At 34.4% G+C, this 15,898-nt stretch overlaps 1 protein-coding gene across 2 annotated transcripts in view; it reads left to right on the top strand.

The window, feature by feature from the left end:
• The window catches only part of dgkb (diacylglycerol kinase, beta), a 111,552-nt gene that overhangs the window by 85,461 nt on the left and 10,193 nt on the right, over positions 1–15,898 (top strand). For both annotated transcript variants that reach the window (XR_015509700.1, XM_087284470.1), the window contains 2 exons: positions 1,344–1,434; positions 1,737–1,932. Coding sequence is in view for 1 of the 2 variants with exons in the window: in XM_087284470.1 (XP_087140596.1) it covers positions 1,344–1,434; positions 1,737–1,932 (287 nt within the window). In the remaining variant the exon portion in view is untranslated. The remainder of the gene's footprint in view (positions 1–1,343; positions 1,435–1,736; positions 1,933–15,898) is intronic.

Raw genomic sequence — 15,898 nt, 5'->3', positions numbered from 1 at the left:
AACTGTTTGTAAAAAAATAAATTTTGCCTCTTGTGGTCACAGATGGTTAGAACAAATCTCTTTTTAAGATGAAAAAGATACCTTTTACTGCTTGACGTGCACTATTTTCTGTGGAGGTGGAGTTGAGAGGCAGTATTACATAAAAAAGGTCTGATAGTTGTGGCAGATTAGCTTTAAAGTAAGATGTTTTGAGTTTTGAAACTCGTGGGTTGTGTTATAGTATATATATATATTTATATATATACAGTATATATATATATATATATATATATATATATATATATAATTTTATTTTTTTTTTTTTATATATATATATTTTTTTTTAAATCAAGTTTTTCTCAGTTCATGACCCTTTTAAATGTATCTTATTGTGTTATTTACACTTTCAATTCAGCACAAAACACTCTTCGTGCTTGAAAATACCTGCAAATGTACAAAGCACAAAGTGAATTCTTTTCTAAGGGTGTTTTTACACCTGTCTTATTTAGTTCGGTTGAATCGCACTAGAGGTCGTTTTTCCTCTTGGTGCAGTTTGTTTGGGCCGGCATAAATGTAGCAATCGCAGTTGAGTTGCGGTGGTGCGGTTTGTTTGTGGTGAGAACATGATCTGAACTAAAACAGACCCAACCGCAAAAAGCACTGTGCCTTTTTGCACTAATCCAGATGCTGTAGTCCGATATGTTAGCGCAGTTGAGCCATTTTCTGTCTGCTTTTTAGTTTACTTGCAGGAGTTCCATTGGCATATTCCCGCACGTTAATTCTGACCAATCAAAAAGCAGCTTAGGAAATGCGTTTAATAACATCTAGTCAATGATTGATGTGGATTTTGTCACAGGACTGCATTTTGGTTCTTTTCAACTGGATCGGACCAAAGCTATCAGTGTGAAAATGACCCTAAAAAGGCAGAAAAATGCTACAATGTATCACTTGTTGCCCTTGGTCCGGACCAAATAAACCAAACCACAAAGGTGGAATTACCCAAAATCAGTAATCACTGTTTCTGAACTTTTTCAAATGCATCATTAGTATATTTTTGGGACTGTGCATGCATAAAACAGGATACCAAAAGATCTATATTTTGTAGATTAATCAATAAGATCATATTATATTAAATAAAATTGTTCTAAAATATATATAAACATTTTGCATTTTTTTTTCAAATGAATAAAGGTAATAAATATAACGTAAAAAGAGGGGAAAAGAGCATAAACTGGCTGATAATCATCTTTATCCTCAGATAGTTTACATGCCTGGTTACAGCTCAGATATTTACCTATTTTCTTAATGATTATATGACCTCTAGCATGACATGCTCTAAAACTGACAAATGTTGTTGTTTTCAGGACAAAGAATAAGCTTTGGTACTTCGAGTTTGGGACCTCAGAAACCTTCTCAGCAACTTGCAAGAAGCTGCATGATTATCTTGAGGTGGAGGTAATGAGAATAAGTGAGAAACCACATGCCTTATCGCCTTTCTAACACTCAGCCACCCCCTGCAGAAACACTGGAAAACACTACTCTATTGTTTTAATGCAAAAACTATTGCTTTCAGGAGTGTGTTGTATTTCCAGAAAATACTAACACATTTGACACAGACTCTCTTATAACAATATTATTTTTTTTATTGTTAAATATGGCATTAATTTATCTATATAAAAAATCTAATTTTAACAGGCTGTATGTACATAAACACACACCTCTTTTTTAACATACTGTATGTGTCCATATTTTCATAGTGTGATGGTATCACCCTGAATCTCAGCAACATCTCATTGGAAGGCATCGCCATCCTTAATATTCCCAGCATGCACGGAGGTTCCAACCTATGGGGAGAGAGTAAGAAACGGAGGGGCCATCGTCGAACTGGAAAAAAGTCTCCAGAAAAGAAAACCACAATTGTTGACCCCAAACAACTCCTTTTTGCTGTGCAAGGTAAACAAACACACACTTGCATATCAAAAATAGATATAAATTTCGGAATATTTCATATTGAGGGTTTTTTTTACTTACTAATTAAGTGAGGGGAAAATATTATAATTTTTTTATAAAAATTCAGTTTTTAAAATATTTTGGTTTATTGAATTTTTTTTCGTTATTTTTGATTTGTGCATGCACACATAACTGCATACACTATTCTTTTCAGTCTCCCATTCCTTCTTCCCATTTTGCTGTTTATATTTTTATTTATTGATATATTTTATTTATTTATTTTTTTTAAGTTTGCAAATGGAGTCTGGCTTTGAAAAAAAAGGTGATAGTTTAGTCAAAGTTTTATATATATATATATATATATATATATATATATATATATATATATATATATATATATATATATATATATATTTATATATATATATATATATATATATTTATATATATATGGGCGAAACAGTAGCGCAGTAGGTAGTGCTGTCGCCTCACAGCAACAAGGTCGCTGGGTTGCTGGTTCGAACCTCGGCTCAGTTAGCATTTCTGTGAAAATGAGCTGACCCCGCAACCATATGGGACTAAGGCCAAAAAAGAAGAAGATATAGGTTTTTGTCAAAGTTATTTTCTGTTTGATAATTAACAATTAAAGTTTGGGGGAAATTAATCAGAAAATAAATTTTAAAATGTTAATTTTTTATTGTTCAATTTTTGCTTTAGTCAACTATTTTCTGCCTGATAACTTACAAATAAAGTTGGGGGAGGGGGGTATTTTAAAATGAATGAATGAATGAATGAATGAATGAATGAATGAATGAATGAATGAATGAATGAATGAATGTTTTTATTTAGTTTTTTGTATTAGTCGAAATTATTTTTTGTCTGATAATTTACAATTTGAATTATTGAATGAATGAATGAATGAATAAATGAATATATTAATAAATTAATTAATAAATTAATAAAGGAATAAATGAATTAATTAGTAAATACATAAATTAAATAATTAATGAAGTAATGATTGAACAAATAAATAAATTAATTAATTAATAAATGAATTAATTAATTTATGAAGTAATGATAAGATAAATAAATGAATGAATCAGTGATTGAATGAATGAATGAATAATTGAATGAATGAATGAATGAATGAGTGAGTGAATGAATGAATGAATGAATGAATGGATGAATGAATAAAGAATTTTGTTGTAGTATTATTTTTTTGGCTTTAGTCATAACTATTATATACACAGTTGAAATCAGAATTATTAGCCCCCCTGAATTATTAGCGCCCCTGTTTTTTTTTTTTTTTTTTTTTTTTCTGTTTAATGGAGGGAAGATTGTTTCAGCATATTTCTAAGCGTAATAGTTTTAAAAACCTATTTCTAATAACTGATTTATTTTATCTTTGCCATGATGACAGTAAATAATATTTTACTTGATATTTTTCAAGACACAGTTCTATGCAGTTTAAAGTGACATTTAAAGGCTTAACTAGGTTAATAAGGTGAACTAGGCAGGTTAGGGTAATTAGGCAAGTTATTCTATAACGATGGCTTGTTCTGTACACTATCAAAAAAAAAAAAAGCTTAAAGGGGCTAATAATTTTGTCCCAAAAATGTTTTTTGAAAAATAAAAACAGTTTTTATTCTAACTGAAATAAAACAAAGACTTTTTCCAGAAGATTATCAGACATACTGTGAAAATGTCCTTGCTCTTTTAACCATAATTTGGAAAATATATAAAAAAGAAAAAAAAAATCAAAAGGGGGCTAATAATTCTGACTTCAACTGTGTGTATATATATAAGTGGAGTGCTATAAATACTTTCAGGATGCACTATATAAATAAAAATGTGTAAGTGTGTATACATAATTAATATACACAGTAAACATTTTTATTCATATTTATATATAACATATATAAGCATATCATACAAATTATATATATATATATATATCTTTGTAAAAAATAAAATAGTTTGGCTTTGTTTTAATCTATGTGTCTGTGTATTACGTATACATAATAAATATATATAATACACTTATATATTATGTAAAAACAAGATTCATATATTATTTTATTAGTTTTAGTCAAAAATAAATTCTCTGCTGATCAGCATTACGTCAAAATTGCTTAATTAGGATTGAACTTGAAACATTTCTTAAAGGGTCACCTTAATGCGACTGGTGTGCAAAGAAGTCCTTCATAGTCTTCATAGCTGATTAATCAAAAGCAACTTCAGAGGAACTTTTCTTTCGTGATGAATATTTCACCGGTGACACATTGAATCATGGCCAGTGGCTTTTGTTTGGGCTGAAGGGGCGCAGTTTTAATGTCAGTGTTTGGGATTGTCAGTGTCTCTGTAATGGCTTGTGCTAGCGTTGGTGGACAGGACTGTCTAATCAAAACACACTCAAATGTACCATGGTAAAAACTGGCTGATTTTAGTATCAGATATGCCTACTTCTGCCACTAGCTGTGCTGAAGTGTGATGAAATTTCTGGCATAATAAGGTAAATTCCTATTTTTCATACTAAAAATTTTGCATTATTTGGCTAGTTGCTGAAAAAAAAATGATATAATTTACAAATTCTGCATTTTTTTTACCTGAATATTTGCAATTAAATTGGCTTTGTTTTAAATTACAACACTTTTAAAAAACAAATTGAATAGTTAGAACGTACGTAGGTATGTATGTATATTTTGTATATTATGTATGTATGTATATATATATTATGTCAAAGCTAATTTTATTTTGGATGCAATTAATAATGATTAATATTTGCCCAACAATACAACTTAAATTTGTTAAATAGTCACATATAACTTCATACACTCTTCTTTTCAGTCTATACCAATTTTCCTCCTTTTTTCAGAGTTTGCAAATGAAGTCTGGCTTTAAATAAAAAAGGTGATAGTTTAAAATAAGAAATAAAAGCACATCATGAGATTTAAAGTCATAATGTGAAATCTAGAGTGCAAAGGTGAGATATCAAGTCTCATTTGTGATATTTTGTCACAATGTGAGATATAAGCAAAATGTCAGATATCAGAAGGTCCCCTGTGAGAGAAATGAAACATGGTGATATATAGTCATAATGTGAGATATGATGCCACTTTCTGAGATGTACAGACAGTCTATTTGTGATTTTAAAAAATCACACTTTGACATTTAAAGTCATGATGTGAGATGTTAAATTTGTGACATATAAAGTCACATTGTGGGATATAAAAATACAAACTGTGAAATATACAATCATTTTGTGAGATAAATATGAGCAAAATCACAAGAGTAGCAGTGCAATATGGCTGCACATCTGCACTGGTGGGAGGCGTGTGTTGGCTCAAAGCCGCAGGACGATTACTTTAGTGCGCCCCACCAGTGATGAAATACAGCCATATCATAATGCTACGATTGTGGTATTGGGTTTATACAACAGTTCAACGACATAATCGTGTATATGAACAAGAAAATCAAACACAGAGTCTCAAAAACCCTTTTGTACGAGGATTTACTTTCTTCTGCCATTCATTCACATCTGCAGCTGACGGTCAGAACATCAGAAAGCGTTACTCATTCACCATTGCCTCTTTAGAGAGTTAGTGTTTGAATGATTCTAGAGCGTAATGTCTGAAATGACTACATAACATGGTTTTGGTCACATTTTAAGACTATAAGGCTGAACGGCATTAAGTGCCATCAGTTTACAGAAATTTCCCAGTATTTCTCTGTTGCCAACTGGAGATCACAATAAATGACCCTAAAAAGCCAAAGCAGTGCAAACACTAGAAGATTACTATGGTATAGGTTTCAGCACTACAAAATACAAAAGAGAGAGATAGACTTGGAATGCCACTTACCTGTTTTATAATAGTTTGATCTGCTGTAGTTTGAAATAAAATAAAACGCTGAGTTTTTCTCTCCTAAGGACTTATTATGCAGTCTGTCGCCATCTTGTTTTGGTCAATCATCAGTTTTATTGCTCTGCATGCTGATGGTCGCCAATGCGCTGAATCTTCGAAATTATAAATATTTGAAAATAGGCACTATTCCTATAAATAAACTGCACAGTTGCAATCTAAACAACTACTTTCTCGCCTAAAAAGGCCTCAAAAGTACAATATGTTGTCCAACAGCTGCAATATTTGTCAAACTGTAGTGAGTTTATTCCTCTACTTTACTCTCGTTTATAACTTTCTATTTTCATTTTATGAAAATCTTACATTTTCGAATATGAATTGAAAAAATTCTATAAAAATATAGCCAGCTCATAAAGTACACTGTTAATGATTTTTGTAAATTACACAGTATTTAACTGTAATATTAAGTGAATTGTACTGTAGGACAGTTATGTGGTATGTTATACTGTTTTTAAAGTTGCATTCTGAAAATTACTAAAAGTTAAAATATTTAGTTGGGGACATGGTGGCACAGTGGGTAGCACGTTTGCCTCACACCAAGAAGGTCGCTGGTTTGAGCCTTTTCGAGAGTTTGCGTGTTCTCCCTGTGTTCACGTGGGTTTCCCATGGGTGCTCTGGTTTCCCCCACAGTCCAAAGACATGAGGTATAGGTGAATTGGGTATAATACTAAAACTTAATACTAAAACTAACCTTAGTAAGTCAGTGTGTATGGGTGTTTCCCAGTGATGGGTTGCAGCTAGAAGGGCATCCGCTGCGTAAGCACATATGCTGGATAAGTTGGCAGTTCATTCCGCTGTGGCGACTCCAGATTAATATAGGGACTAAGCCGAAAAGGAAATGTATGAATGGATGAAAATATTTAGTATAATATGTATATCTTTGTATATCTTAGTTAAGTATGAAAATAATTAAACATTAAAAGTGTAAAAAGTGGGGAAGCGCTGTAGCCTCACAGCAAGAAGGTCGCTGGTTCGGGCCTCGGCTAGGTCAGGCAGCATTTCTGTGTGGAGTTTGCATGTTCTCCCCGTGTTCTTCTGGGTTTCCTCCGGGTGCTCCGGTTTCCCCCCAAGTCCAATAACATCCTCTATAGGTGAATTGCGTCAACTAAATTGTCCAAAGTGTATGTGTGTGAATGCAAGAGTGTATAGGTGTTTCCCAGTGATGGGTTGCAGCTGGAGGGGCATCCGTCGCTTAGAATATATGCTGAATAAATTGGTGGTTTATTTTGCTGTGGCAACCCCTGACTAATAAAGGGACTAAGCGGAAAGGAAAATGAATGAATGAATGAATGAATGAATGAATGAATGAATGAATGAATGAAGTGTAAAACGTGTTTACAACTCCTGAAGTCTGTTAGTTTACCCAATGGGGTGAGTTGTGGGGCAGGGCTACTTGTGTGATTGGCAGATTGATGATGGTGTTTGGGAAAACCTGTGTTAAAACAGTTATTCTTTTCACAGTTGTGTTTGGTGGTTCTAGTGGTTCATCTCTATTGTATGTTTTTGTTTGTTTGTTTTTGATCAGAAAATTAAAACACTGGTGACATGAAAACACCAAAATTACTGTATGTTTTACTGTAAAGATATACAAGACGGTTAATACATATACTTAATCGTGCTGTAAATGTAAATACAGTCTTTTGCTGTAATTGATTTACAGTAAGTAACAGTAAGGGCACAATAATAAATACTTTGACTTATTACACAACAAATGAACATGACCTCCATCATCTCTGGTTATGCAATATACAGTATATCGCCCATACATAAAAAAAATTGTGCAGATTTTTAGTTGATTGCGCAACCTCTCCATCACTATTACTGTATGTTCACATCGAAAGTGGCGAGAGCGTCAAAGTAGCCGGAAGACATTTTTTGTGTGCCAGGGCGGACAATAATATCATATATCGCAATATATTCTGGTGCAATATATCTTACAATAAAAATGGATATCGTGACAGGCCTATGGGCAACACAAAAAAAATCAAAATCTAAGAAGAGAAAACTTACGCTAACACATAAGAGATACATAGGTAACCCTTACATGTAGTTCCCTGCCAGAAGACATTAACCCCACTCCTGTCAACAGCCAGAAACAACACTAAAGACTTGTTGTTGAGCTCAACACTTAGATCTTCCCTCCACGGAGGATCATCAAGGCAGAACGCAGATCACTAATCTAGAAATGTGTACGCCGGTTGTCACCACGTTGGGGAAAATCCGTGTAATCACGCCCGCTTTGAGAGCATCGATTGTAGTTTTACAGAACCTCTTCTGGCCATTATCATGGGAGCCTCCACGATCACAAAGAGAGCAGAATGAAGGGTGAAGCGTCAGAGTCTCACAATCACAGAAATTCCACATTCCCCAATGAGAAATCACCCATTTGAAAGAGATTGTCAGTTAGGCTTTCTTGCTCGCAGAGTTTACTTGAATGCTTTTTTTTTTTAGTCAATAAAACAGAAAATGAAATATAACCTCAAGCACGAGTATACTTATTCATGTTTTCAACAGCATATCAATATTTGTACATTTACTTCTCCGTAGGATCTCATTCATTAAACTCCTTAATCTGTCCACCTCAGTTAAACCCCAAGTACCAATCCATTATCTCATGCCGTCGTTACTCCGTTGTTGTTTTATTCGGTTCAGCCGTCCCCTTGCGCTCTTTAATTTCAGTCAATACGAGTCAGCAGCTGATAAATGCACCCATTTGTATCATGCATGTTTGCTCTAATATCCTGCTGCATCTCTCAGTAGAAATGGAGCGCTTCAAAACTAACTAACTAAAAACACACACACCCACCCTTTACGCTCCATTCTATTCCATTTACTCTGGAGCAGAGATCAATTGATCGGAGCCCAAGTTCGGACCAGAGAAGGCACTTAAGCCCACTGGTTTTTGAAAGCCCTTGCAGATACGGCTTCATCTGAAGGAGCCCTGAAGGTGAGACTCCTGTGCTTGTCAGATTAGTGGAGGGAGCATTAGCTGGATGGTAAACAGGGAGTGCATTAGCCCCCGAGGCCCAGCTCTCAGATGGGGTAGAGTCTGACCTTTCGGGAGCAGTTGAGTGGCCCCGCTGGTGACGCTAGGAGACAGGCCTCCTCAGGTGGAAGGGAATGGAGGCGGGCTGAATTATTCAGCATGGACGTGGGCTGCACTGGGGCTACTGATGTCCCCTGACACGCTGTGTGAAAGCACCCTCAACCACCCCCCCCTCCTGCAGATCCCAGTCCTGCCTGCGCCTGTCGCTCCATGTGCGTCATGAGCAACACAGGGCTGTTCAATCACACAGAAACAACAAAAAAAATAGAAAACACAGGTGACAAGAAAACACCATTATCAGGTGCACGCTGCTTGCGTGTGTGTGCTTGTGCAAAGGAAAGAGAGGTATATGTTGAGAAGGGGATTTTAAATACATTTATTTGGTGTTAAAATACGTTTCCCTATCTTAGTTTTGTATGCGAATAATGAAATGTTCTCTTAAAAGTGTAAACAGTGTTCACAAATTTGCTCTATTTGAGCTGCCCCTGAAGTCTGTTAGTTTAACCAATGGGGTGAGTTTTGGGGCAGGGCTGGTTGTTTGATTGGGTTGTTTGGGAAAACCTGTGTGAAAACAGTCATTATTTTCACAGTTCTGTTTGGTAGTTGCGGGCGACACGGTGGCTCAGTGGTTAGCACTGTCGCTTTACAGCAAGAAGGTCAGTGGTTTGAGCCCCAGCTGGGTCAGTTGGAATTTTTGTGTGGAGTTTGCATGTTCTCCCAATGTTGACGTGGGTTTCCTCTGAGTGCTCCGGTTTCCCCCACAGTCCAAAGAAAGATATGCGCTATAAGTAAATTAAATAAACTTAATTGGCCCCAGTGTATGTGTCCGAATGTGAAAGTGTATGAGTGCTTCCCAGTACTGTGTTGCAGCTGGAAGGGCATCCGCTGTGTAAAACATATGCTGGATAAGTTGGTGGATCATTCTGCTGTGGCAACCCCTGATGAACAAAGGGACTAAGCCAAAGGAAAAAGAAAATAAAACATTAGACATGAAAACACCACTATCAGGTGCATGCGGCTTGTTGGTTTGTTTGTTTGTTTGTGTGCGGTGCATGCTTGCACGCGCGCACGCGCGTGTGTGTGTGTGTGTGTGTGTGTGTGTGTGTGTGTGTGTGTGTGTGTGTGTGTGTGTGTGTGTGTGTGTGTGTGTGTGTGTGTGTGTGTGTGTGTGTGTGTGTGTGTGTGTGTGTGTGTGTGTGTGTGTGTGTGTGTGTGTGTGTGTGTGTGTGTGTGTGTGTGTGTGTGTGTGTGTGTGTGTGTGTGTGTGTGTGTAAAGGAAGGAGAGGTATGTGTTGAGAAGTAAAAGTGATTTTATATATATAAAAAAATTCACAGTATGTCTGATAATATTTTTTCTTCTGGAGAAAGTCTTTTTTGTTTTATTTTGGCTAGAATAAAAGCAGTTATTTATTTTTTAAACACTATTTTAAGGACAAAGTTATTAGCCCCTTTAAGCCATTTTTTAAACAAACTGTTGTTATACAATAACTTGCCTAATTACCCTAACCTGCGTAGTTAAACTAATTACCCTAGTTAAGCATTTAAATGTCACTTTAAGCTGTAAAGAAGGGTCTAGAAAAATATCTAGTTAAATATTATTTACTGTCATCATGACAAAAATAAAATAAATCAGTTAATTGAAATGAGTTATTAAAACTATTATGTTTAGAAATGTGTTGAAAAAAATTAAGGGGTTGGAGTGTCCCAATTCTCTTTAGCTTGAAGACGTAGGGCTAAGGGGATGGGCTAGAGAGTCCTTGAAATGGAGATTCGAAACCAAGGGGTACAAAAATTTCCCAGAATACACCATCTACACCGGCAAAATGGTTGCACAAGGAGGTCAGGAGGTGCACAAATTATATGTATATATATATATATATATTTTTTTTTTTTTTTTTGTCAAACAAGCATATGTTTTCACACTTCAATGATGGCGTTCCTGTTTTACCATCATGCCACAAGGCTGGGAATGAGCTTTTTACTACTATAATGTTAATGTTGTATTTGGATGTTTACATTGATGAATATGCTTAGGGTGTAAATGCACAGTACACTTATCATCATATTGCCACATTAGATCGTCATGATAACATGATATCGTTGCCTTCAGTGATTTACTGAAGATAGATACCAAAAATTAATGCAATTGAAATAACTATAGCAGTCATGATCGTCAATCTCCTATGAAGCAAGAGATTGCAATGACATATGATGACATGTGCAGGTGTTGTAGTGGTGTCCCATTTCTTAGGGGTAAATTTTGAAGCTCTTCCCTTTCACACTCAGTTTCAAGGGCAAGGGGGAAGGGGTAGGGGTGCAAAAAAAGATTTGGGATTGGCCTTAGTATGCAAATAATTTAATGTTCTTTAAAAGTGTTGAAAAGTGTCAATTTTGGGGCAGTGCTTGTGATGTATATAAAAATTTAGATTAAAATGCAGAGATTTTTAGGATTTAAATGTTCTCTTCCAAAATTGTAAATGTATCCAGAATATATACTGTGGGAGGGTTTTGGGGCAGGGTTGCAGTATTTGTTTGATTGGCAGTTTGATATGGAGTGTTTGGGAAAACCTGTATAAATAATATTATTAATATATACATATATTATTTTCACAGTTCTATTTGTTGATTCTAGAGGTGCAGAAACTGCATTCTTCTTCTTTACACTGTAAATTTTAAGGAATTTTTAAGTACGGTATAAGCCAAGGGTGAAAATTTGATCAAGCAACCCCAGATGTGCAGTTACACTACAATAATTTTTTCTCCAATGTCCAGCATTCAAAAAGCTATATATGTAAATATATTAGTTAAAAAATAAAATGTTCAAAGTAAAAAGTTGAGAGAGCTGTTTTTAAAAAATAAAATATAAAAAAATTAAATTTAAATTAGTGTTACACATACTCATAAAAATGCAATTAAATCCAATAAAATAATTTAAAATGTAAATGCAAATCATTTGAATTTAATAATAAAAAAATTGGACACTTTAGTTTAAGTAACAATTCACACCACTTACAGGCTTATTACCTGTGTATTATTATATATAAACTGTGTATTAGCATTTATAAAGTATGATCTTATTTTACATTTATAATTCTACCCAAAACCTAAACCTAACTACTACCTTATTAACTATTAATAAGCAGCTAATTAGTAGTTTATTGAGCTAAAATATGTACTAAAGGGTTTGTTTATGATTTGTTGATAGGGTGGAATGTACATTTAAAATAAATCCAATCATTTTAATGTGTAAAAGATGTGTAAAAGATGGCCCACAAGGCCAGTAGACTTTGTGGCCAGTTTATACCGACCGTTTATACCAGTTTATGTCACTGAAACAAACGTGAGCTCTAACATTTGAACTTGATGTAACATCTCGTAAACAGTGTTAAATCTGTGTTAAAACAATCTTTTAAATTCTAGTTTGAATCAGACAGATGATAGTTTCCACCCGGAGCATGAAATGGTTCTCCTGCTCCCTCAGGCGTTTAGAAAATCCCCTCTGCTTTACTCTGATGGTGTTCTCTGTGTGAGATTCACGCAGACTTGACCCTTTTAGAGAGCACAGGCGCAGTGGTCAAAAGGCTGTGTACACAAAACACACACCCACACAAACGCAGCTCTTACTTCTCACACTTCTTCAATTCCCAGCAAGACCTTGTTCACAGTCTGTCTCCTTGAGCACAGCTGAACACAGTATTGGTTCAACAGTGCAGGCGTTTGTGTTTCCATGTAAACTGCGGTTGCCCGATGACTGTAACCAACACTTTTGCTGTGTTTTACACATTTAAGGGAAGACGGCAAAATATAGGGTTTTTTTTTTTTCATGTACATGTCAATTTTGAGATTTTTTTGGCCATTTTGGCAATTATGTTATATTATATTATATTATATTATATTATATTATATTATATTATATTATATTATATTATATTATATTATATTATATTATATTATTATATTTTGTATTTTGTTATATTACATTATATTTTATTGTATTATATTATATTATATTATATTATATTATATTATATTGTATTATATTATATTATATTATATTATATTATATTATATTATATTATATTATATCATATTATATTATATTATATTATATTTTATTTTATTGTATTATTATATATTATATTATATTATATTATATTATATTATATTATATTATATTATATTATATTCATTGCATTCATTCATTTTCTTACATTGCTAATCTATTTCAATTATATTGATCTTATTCAGTTCCTCACACATATTCTATTATGTAGATTATTTTGTTTGCCATTTTTTCATTTCTATGGCTTACATATTTAAGATTATATATTTTATAACTTACATTTATTTCATTTTATGAATTGTGTGTTATGTATTTGTTTTATAATATAATTTTCCTTACACTTCTTGCATTTACCAACTTTTATTCCATTCATCCATTGACATTTTATACATGCATACTGTATATAATCTAAATCTAAAACATTTTTTCTTATATTTACTTCATTTCTAACATCTTATTCTACTCCTTAGATATATTCAATTCTATTATATGTTATATGTATTGCATATCTTTTTCTAGTACTTACATTTATTCCACTCTGTAAAACCCAACAGTCAACTTTATAATCGAAATGAGTGTAGTTAACTCAAAATTGACTGAAAGATAATTCTACTCAAGTTCACAATACTCGTAAAGAATGCAAAGATTCAGTGACTCTTCTCTCCGCTGTACTGAAGGATTCTCGCTGTAAACTGGAGACACTGGGGTAAGATTTGACTCTCACTGACTGAGTTCCACACAATTCATTCATGTTGTCCCAACACAAATCTATTAAATTAACTTAACACTTTTAACAAATTTATGTGGATTGCACATAAACAAAAGTTGTCCCAATGAAATCTCAAGAATTGTGTTGTTTTGGCTCATTTTAATTTAGTTTGAACAAGTAAAAATGTATATACTGTATATTTTTTGAGTGTATAGATAAGTTTTTCAACTTAAATGGTTTGGAGCAATCGGTTTCCTCAAACAGTTTGAGTTGCCTTAACTTATTGGGTTTTACTGTACTCAGTTAGTTTGAGTTCTCTTCATTTTTGGGGTTTTACTGTGCTCAAATTGCTTTGTTTACTCAAATGGATTAAGTTCCCTGTACTCATTAGGATTAGTTTTTGAATTTAAAGGGTTTGTTGAAATCGGTCTCAAACAGTTTGAGTAACCTTAACTTTTTGGGTTTTACAGTGTATTTATCCTGCTATATTTTATTTGATTGTATTCTGGATCTTATTATTTTCTTACGTTTACTCTGTTGTATTACTTCTCTTATTTCTTTAACGTTTAATCTATTCTATTTTATTCTTTATTTTTTCTGAAATTAAGTAAGGAATTGTCATAAGATATAACTACATGTAACAAGACACAAATACTGTATGTAGGCTATGTAATAAAATGAAATTAATGAAAAATATAGCTTAGAATGGAGCCAAATATTATAACTTAAAATTATTATTATTCATTACATTTATTCACTGCTTTTCTGGACACTCAAAGAGGGAATCTTTTCAACCATCAGCATTGTGCCGCATCCACCCGGATGAAGCGACGGCAGCCATTCTGTGCCAGATTATTGGTGGAGAGGAGACAGGGGGATGAAGCCAATTATGATATTATGGGGATGGTTAGGAGGCCATGATGGAAAGAAGCCAATGGGCAAGTTTGGCCAGAATGCCGGGGATACACCCCTACTCTTATAGAAGGACAACCTGGGATTTTTAATGAACACAGAGTATTTCTGTGCTATGATGTACTAACACTTGGCTAATTGAACTGTGCCCGGGTGGGTTTGATCCCTTATATCTTGGTTCGTTTGACAAGTGTGAGTTTTCAAAAAACATAATGTCAATTTTAAGGGACTGTTTCATATGAATTTATTAATCATTCTTACTTTTCAATGAATGCGAACTGTCATAGTTTATGCAAACCCCTCACTGCACTTCAGCTGCCACCTTCAGCAAACCTCCTAATACGTGCAGCACGATACCTTTTATAACAGTTTATGAGCATCAAAAGGGATGGATCTGTTCAGCAAAAGATTTGACTGTGTGCCACTGCATCCCAAACCACTCAACATAATACAAAAGTATGTACCTAAAGAAATCTTTATTGTATGAGCGAGTGCACTTCTCTCTTGTTTAACTGAACAGTACTGGCCAAACTTGCTATTCCAGTAGCAATCTAGTTTTTCTAAAGGCTCCCTTCCAGGGACTGACCATGCACAGCCCTGCTTCGTTTCTGTGGGCAACCATGTGAGAGCTGCAGAAAGCTGGTTGCCAAAACAGAACAAAACAGATGCAAGGTGTAAGATGTGATGTTTGTACTCTTGAAGTCATAGTCCTTAAATCATTGGCTAGCGTTGAAACCACATCATCCTGATCACAATCATTTTCTCCTCTCTTACTAACAATATCTAAAAAGTATCAAATGGGGTCAAAACGAAATGATTACAGAACCCCAGAGCTGACTGGACCTTGTGCTGTTGCTCAGAGTTGTGCCTGCACTCACTTCTGTTTGTCTGTGCTCTTGACTGGAGCCTGTCTGTGGACTAAATGACATTGTGTGTGTGTGTGTGTGTGTGCATTTGTGTGTGTTTGAGGAGGAGGAGAGGAAGACTCATAGGAGCTGTTACAGAACAGATGGTCCCAGCGCGACACTGGACCTCCGACCGAGGAAAAATCAATGCTCATAACTTCAAAACAAAAAAGAAATTAATAAATATGGAGGAACACAAGATTGCTTTGCATCAGTGTCGCATTCTAATTAATAGGTGTTTTGTTTGTGGGTTGTTGGTGTTTTTTTCTCCCCTCCTTTTCTCCGACGGTGACAATTTATGCTTTTTTAGAGCGGAAGGCAGACTGTGAAGATTCCAAATCAAGCTCGTCTGCTTTTTCTTCTCTTTTTTTTCTCTCTCTCTCTCTTCTTCTCACACGCTTCCCCCCTTCCGCA

Source organism: Danio rerio, chromosome 15, assembly GCF_052040795.2.
Source record: "Danio rerio strain M-AB ecotype USA chromosome 15, GRCz13ab, whole genome shotgun sequence".
NCBI classification, from domain to species: domain Eukaryota; kingdom Metazoa; phylum Chordata; class Actinopteri; order Cypriniformes; family Danionidae; genus Danio; species Danio rerio.
This window is presented reverse-complemented; position numbering and strand designations above follow the sequence as displayed.